Source organism: Schistosoma haematobium, chromosome 3, assembly GCF_000699445.3.
Source record: "Schistosoma haematobium chromosome 3, whole genome shotgun sequence".
NCBI classification, from domain to species: Eukaryota; Metazoa; Platyhelminthes; class Trematoda; order Strigeidida; family Schistosomatidae; genus Schistosoma; species Schistosoma haematobium.
In genome coordinates, this window is record NC_067198.1 from 38,991,641 (window position 1) to 38,998,768 (window position 7,128).

The 7,128-nt window shown below is 39.0% G+C and overlaps 1 protein-coding gene across 1 annotated transcript; it reads right to left on the reverse strand.

The window, feature by feature from the left end:
* Positions 1-1,034: 1,034 nt before the first annotated feature.
* On the reverse strand, positions 1,035-5,393 carry MS3_00005738 (uncharacterized protein). The gene is made up of 5 exons (XM_051213827.1): positions 5,168-5,393; positions 4,977-5,131; positions 4,540-4,942; positions 1,864-2,231; positions 1,035-1,445 (listed from the first exon to the last, which is right to left on the reverse strand). Exons 2-5 carry the CDS (start codon positions 5,023-5,025, stop codon positions 1,327-1,329), a joined length of 939 nt encoding a protein of 312 aa, XP_051069841.1. The 5' UTR covers positions 5,026-5,131; positions 5,168-5,393; the 3' UTR covers positions 1,035-1,326.
* Positions 5,394-7,128: the final 1,735 nt, after the last annotated feature.

The window sequence follows — 7,128 nt, forward strand, 5'->3', positions numbered from 1 at the left end:
TCAGTTAGACATGAGAAACCCAGAACCTGGAATCAGTCCAATTTGTCAAACCACAATAGTACGGTGGGATTAAATTGCCTAGATGGAAACCGTAGTAAAACCAGTAGTTGTAAAGGTTAGACATACGCAAAATGATTAAAGAAAAAGCTGATTCACAGAATACAAGTTATGAATTCTGAAACTCAAAAGAAAAGGGAGGAGAGTGAATTCATCTTCACAAATGTGACCTATTCTGAGTCATATCACGCATGGTCTCAAACCAATGGTCACGTCAATTTAGATGACCCCAAAGGTGCATTCTGCACCCATCGATAGGGTCCAGATCAGTGGTCGATGATTTCATGGACTGATTCCACATTTTGGTTTGGCTTCCTCTAGCTTTCTTTCAACTTGCAGCTACATCTATCAATATATGGTGTGAAGGTAGGTGGTGTTCGGGAATACTATATATATATATATATATATATATATATATATCATTCTAACCTGCTTGGTCTTTGAAGTCCCATAAACATGTCAACTGACTAAGCATTTTTTCTCTAGTACCCTGCAACTGACTTTAACAATAGCTCGCTCAGCAGTCCTAATATAAGAAAGAAGTGCTTCGAATACACCTGTGATCAAATGCTAGTAACCTACGAATGTCCTCTATTTTTAAAAGCTACGTTCCACAATACAATACTATGGCGTATACTCGTCCTTTGATTGGTAAACGAACATTTCGCCCACGTCACTGATGGCTTAATTCGTCAAAAACGAAGAAATTTTCCGAAATTCCTGTTAAGATTTCGTTATACATTAACTCAGCAGTACTGTCAAGGCTTCCACGACAAGTGGAGTGGTCAACGAACTCAACTACTTCATTCCACACTATCACTGTGAGACGACAGATTTCCTAGTTTATTCTATTGTAAATAGGTTCATTAGCAAAAATCATTCAAAAATAGTTATAATTACTGAAATCAAAGCTGTAAATCTAAGACACACTTAAAGCACAACTTATATCAGTAAGTCAGTAGTAAAGCATCATAATGTACGTCATAATACATGTATATTTTGTATTTTTTAAAAACGTTTGCTGATGTAACTTCGTTTATTGAGCAAAAAAACAGGTAAATCAAATTTTCAGAAATATGCTAAATGTGTTGGCATAAAAAAATAGAATTATTTGTAGTGGTTCAATCCGCGAAAGGCTAGAGAAGCTAATTGGATAAGCATTAGAGTTTACAGATAGAAATAATCAGAAACTGACGAAAACAGGAAACAACAAAACACATGACAATAGTTGAAAGACAAGTAATGAGGTCACTCATCTCGTTTATTCTCTCAGTCTAGTAACCAATGTCCGCATTTACGAGTCCATTCTACGGCTAGAAATAAAGCTCCTGTTGCTGGAAATGTTCTCAATAATGTTGGGCCAAGACCACGATAAAGTGAACGAATTCCTGTAAGATAAGAACGAATTGGTATGCATTAGGACTAATTTTATTACATCGGAAAACGATAATTTAGTATTTTAAGATAAACAGCCTGAAGTAATTAATGCAAATCATTCACAGAAATAAAAGATTGGAAACAACTATGTATACCTTGACTGAAATAAGTGTGAGAGGGGTGAAATAACACCCAAGACTTTTAATTGCTTGGACTACTGCCCAGAACAAGCTATTTCTCATTTTAAAGGCTTGTACTCTGGTTTTTAGAATAAGTGAATAAAATGAGTAATTATAAATATAAGCGATACCTTGTTTTGCCAAGTTATTAATGTAATGTGAGCAAGCATCTAGTTTCAGAAAATAACACCTCTATCTACATGGTTACTGTATGCAAAAAATATGGGATAATAAAACAATAGGCAGTTACCTTCGTTTCTCTTGATGTCTAACAGGACAGAAAACATGCTTTTTTGTTTACTGACTTTGTTTCCATGAGAGATTGAGGATGACGTGACAGTATGATGTCCGATTTGCATGCGAGACTTAACAACATCGAATGGAAATATCGCCACCCACAGTGAAACTCCACCTATTCCGCCAGCAATAACAGTTTTAATAGGACCCAAATCTTCTTTACGTCCATTAGTAGGAGTCATCAATGTTCTACATGCTTCGTACCCACCAAAAAAGAAGAAATAACCAGGCATTTCCCTGGCAAATGTAGCACCTAAACCACAAGTAAATCCTTTGAAACCTTTTTCTTTGTATATTGACTTTGTTACTGCCCATGGACCTCTACAACGAAATTATAGTAGTATAAATGATAAATGGGCACAACGCGTTAGTTTAGTGACGAGAACCAACAAAATCAATCAACTTGATTACTTACTCTTGCAGTTGTACGAACTCTGGTAGAGGAATAAGTTTGGAAAAAAATAGTGTGGATTGTTATCTACAGTGTTTGTCATATATTGAATCAATTAAATAGATCTGACCTATGATAGAATAACGAAAACAGTTACCAACACTTTTACTATATTAAATATGGCCATTATTAGTGAGAAATAGTACGAATATTTGTTTTCCAATAGCTAGTTGTATCCGCTAAATATTTGGATGATACCATAACTATCATTCTAAGTAGGAAGAACCACCTGATCTGGAAACTAGCATTTGGTTAAGGCACTAAATATCCTTATCAGTTAATTACATAAAAATGATAAATTAAATCTGGTTCACGAAAATAAAAATGACTAAGAAGTTTACCACGGTTTATTTAACATGAGACCAAGGAACAGTTGTGAGAGAACCTGCGTTCATGAATACTGGCAAGGTAAAATAGGTTGATAAGTATTTCAAAATATAACAATACGAGGTATCGATTAAGTAAGCAATGAAACAAAATACATTGCCTGAAATTTAGAAGAGTCAATCCAAAAGATACATAGCCCGACCGTAGCCGCTTTTTAGGATCGCCTATTGTGGGGACTCGAACCAGCTATACTGGCTGGAATACATATTTTTTTTGGCTTTACCTTACCAAGTAGGTTGATTGCAGAACGGTAAGACTAAAAACAGTAACTTAAGGCACGAGGACAAAGTCGTACTGCTGATTGTGGAGGGATGCAACAGCAGTATCAGCAGTGCTGCATTCTCACAACGGAAGGGAAGGGTCAGAAAAGACCAACCATATAACTGTCACATTTCACCGTACCCCACGGATTTTCGTCTCCGGGGGTAGGGTCTTGTAAAGTGAGGAGCTAACACATCGGGAACTTCGCATAAAAAAGGCCGTGCGCGACTGACCTCAGGCAGTTGTCTCTTAAGTTGTGTCGTCACGCTCCCAATTCGCTGATGCCACCACTAATTCAGGTTCCTTTTCGGGTCCCTCAAGAAGAAATATCCTTCTACGGTGTAGGCAACCGGGGAGTGGAAACCACCTCCACGTCTCTATCAGCATTCGAAATCGTCTTGTTGACGATCAACAGAGATAACTAAATTACAGTAAATAAAGTGACTTTACATTTTCAGCGAAATCGCCGAAAGCTAAATTCTATGATGACTGTCTTGATTTCATAAATGCAAATAATTTTCTAAAATTCAGGTCAGTTCACTTCACTGTGAATCAGACGAGTTTTATCAGCTGGTTTCCAAACCTCTTGAAAGGATAGTTCATGCATAGTGGGAACATCTACTCAAACTACAGTCTACCGCAACACGTGATGCTGAATGAGATAGTATTAGAGTGAAGGTTATAAACAGACACCAAAAAAGTCACTACGTCTTAAATTAATGTATATGGCGTAAGAAATATAGGTAGGTAAAGACTCGCTGGATATGGTCCTTTAGGTATTAATAGCTAAAATCCAGATTTTATGGTTCGAAGTCTATTACAATGGTAGAAATGAGTTGAAATTTCGACTTTTTTTTAGATCCAGGCATCTCTTTTCCAAGCCCTACTCTTCTTATTTATTCCAGCGTCTTACTGTTTTTATTAATTTTTTCTGTCTGTGCGACTGAAAAGTGACATCTTAAACCGGCAAGTCTGAGTTTAAATAATTGTCTGATTCTTAATAACTTATTTTTTAACAGGGTCAGGTTAGTTTAGAAGAGATTATTTGTTACCTCTGATAGACTAAGGTGGCTATTCACTTGTTGGTAGTGCATTACCAAACACTGAGTTGCAGAACCAAATCTTACTTAGGGATGGGTGGTTGGATAGTACCATTTATCCATATGAAGTGATATGCGAAGCTGCATACACAAATGCATACTTTAATACTGAGTTATGCAGCTTGCTTTAGAAACGAATATTACGTCATGTACAAAATACGTGGGCCTCAATCGAAAAATTTCTTATCACCCAAAGGGAGAATTCCAACCACTAGGTTTATCTGGCAACTTAATACAACCCTGTGTAAAATAATAAATAAGAAGTTGTGTTCATACGATAAACTTAGTATAATTTATTTGCCATTTTTCTTAAGATGGAATTTCATAACTTTCTTCTACCGGAATTTGGTCTATTATCTAGTTATCATTACTTAGCTGAAGAATTGTGACATAAAAACCATACCGGGCAGAGACGCATGAATACACTCACAAGTTTTTGACATCAACCTTTATATGTCCTAACTCAGTCATTTCTCTCATTGACTGAACTTTGCACTTGACTAATTCGGTTGGGCAAAGAGTTAAACTCGACCAAAAAGCAGCTATACTACCGGCAAGTGCATGCTGTAGTACTGAGAGATTACTATTATCCACTCCACAGAGACCGGCTATAAGATGTTCAGAAGGTGGAAGAGCACAGAATAACACCGCATTTTCAGCAATATTTGCAACGAGTGACGGGACAGTTCCTGCATAGAGCCCGCGAGCGATTCCATCCTTCGCAAGTGTAACTCGGAGACACTTCCATGTTGACGGGTGAACTTCCGGAAACGTTTGCATCTTGACTTTAATAGTATCCAATGGTTGTCCAACATATACTGAAGCAAATCCACCTACGACAAAAATCAATGAGGTTAGGCAAACTACCGTTGATCCCAGCAACCAAACCAATTAAGCTATTCTTCACTTGCTCCATGCTAATATAGTGACATCGATAACTAATGTCAAGATCAGAATGATTGAAGACAGTTTTATGGGGGTAGCGCTGAAATCCATAAGGTTTCAAGGAGAGATGTACAAAACTAAATACCGGTTTCCGTGATAACATAATAACTAACGTGAACTATTACGCTATCTGGTTTCTAAAAGTTACTCAACCAATTCGTGTTTTATTTTTAAACCACTAAATTTCCAGGGCGGGAACAATGAATGGATGGTCATATGTAATCTGTGTCTCAGTTCAAATGGTTCAAATTGTTGTGGACGGAATAGAAGAAGCTTTCGCTTAACAGGCTTCCGTGTCTAGTAGCAGGGGATCACCAAATCCTCCAGGCAAGAACCTAGGTATGTTAACAATAAAAGAGGAAAAGAGATTGGTAAATCATAATGTGATGCTGTTCTTGGTCCTTAAGAATAGGTCAAGTTGCCTCTTGAAGGACTCCTGAGAAGTCGCTTGGACTAGCTCGGCTGGCAGCGAATTCCAGCTTTTGACAACTCTTAGGGAGTAGAAATTGTGTCTACATTCCGTCTTGCTATGTTGTGTTTCCAGTTTCTGGGTGTTACCCCTTAGGTTGTTATTCGAACTAAGCTTAAGTAGGTGTTTAAGAGGATGTCCAGAAGTGTTAAGAATACTATAAGCCATTAATAAATCACCTCTAAGACGCCTATATTCTAATGGGTAAAGGTCTAGTGAACGGAGGCGTTCTTCGTAAGGCTTAGATTTGAGTCCTCGAACTGATTTCGTGGCTCGCCGCTGGATACGCTCCAAAGTGACCTTGTCCTTTTGGAGTGAGGGGGGGTACTATGTCTCCGTACTCTAAATGGGGACGGATGAAACTATTGAAGATTGTGTGGAAAGTTCTTCCGTCAAACTGGCCAAAAATGCGCCTCAACGTTACCAGTGCAAGGTTTGCTCGGAAGGCATTTTTGTTACAGTTAGCGTAAGACTTCAAATCATGGAGCACCAGGACTCCTAAATCTTTTTCGACTTGGGATACTACTAGAGAGGAGTTTCCTAAGTTGTAACTGTAGTTTGCAACATGTCACAGATGGACTACTTTACACTTTGAAGTGTTAAAGGTAAGTCCGTTATCGTCTGCCCAACTTTGAAGTCGAGTCAGATCCTCCTGAAGTGCCTGTGTATCGTCTTGGTTGCGTATCTCTCTCCAAAGTTTCACGTCGTCGGCAAAAAGTAATAAATCTGACGTTACCTGTTGAGGAAGATCATTTATGTAGATCAAGAAGAGAAGAGGCCCTAGTACTGAGCCCTGGGGGACCCCACTAGGACATTCCATAGCCTGAGATAAAGTGAAATTAACCATAACCTTAAAGTGTCGATTTTTTAGGTATGAAGTAAGCCAATCGATTAGGGGTGGTTTGATACCTAGTCGTTTGAGCTTGTTGATAAGACACAAGTGGTTAACCTTATCAAAAGCCTTTGAGAAATCAAGGTAAATGACATCAACCTTTCCCTTGCAATCGAGGATGCTTGTCCATCTGTCCACCGCAGTCAGCAGGTTGGTTATACAAGAGTAACCCTTCCCGAAGCCATGTTGTTGGGGTGAGCAGAAATTTAAGGACAGTAGATAGTCATTTAAACCGTCGCATATCAGGGACTCCATGAGTTTTGAAGGTAATGACAGAAGAGCCACCGGCCGATAACTTGAAGTTTCATTGCGTCGACCACCTTTGAAAATTGGTGTGATGTGAGCCAACTTCCAATTTTCCGGTAATTTGCCTCGGCTAAGCGAGTGAGAAAACATCACGCTAAGCGGCGTTGCCAGGATTGAGGCTGCCTCCTCAGTATGGCAGGATGAACCGTATCCGGGCCAGGAGAAGTGTCTAGTCTCATGTGCTGCAATTTTCGGAACACCAAGTCAGCGCTTAGGTCCACTTCAGAAAGTCCTGTGGAATTGCAGATGAAACTGTCGTCAGTAAAGTTGATGTCAGCCGGTTGAAATGTTTGAGAGTAATGTGCCGCCAGAAGGTTAGCGGCATCGCCATCGTTGTTGGTCGGGCCGTTAAGACCTACCAGTTGAGAAACTCCTGTTTTGGCTTGACGAAGAGAGGCTGCATAACG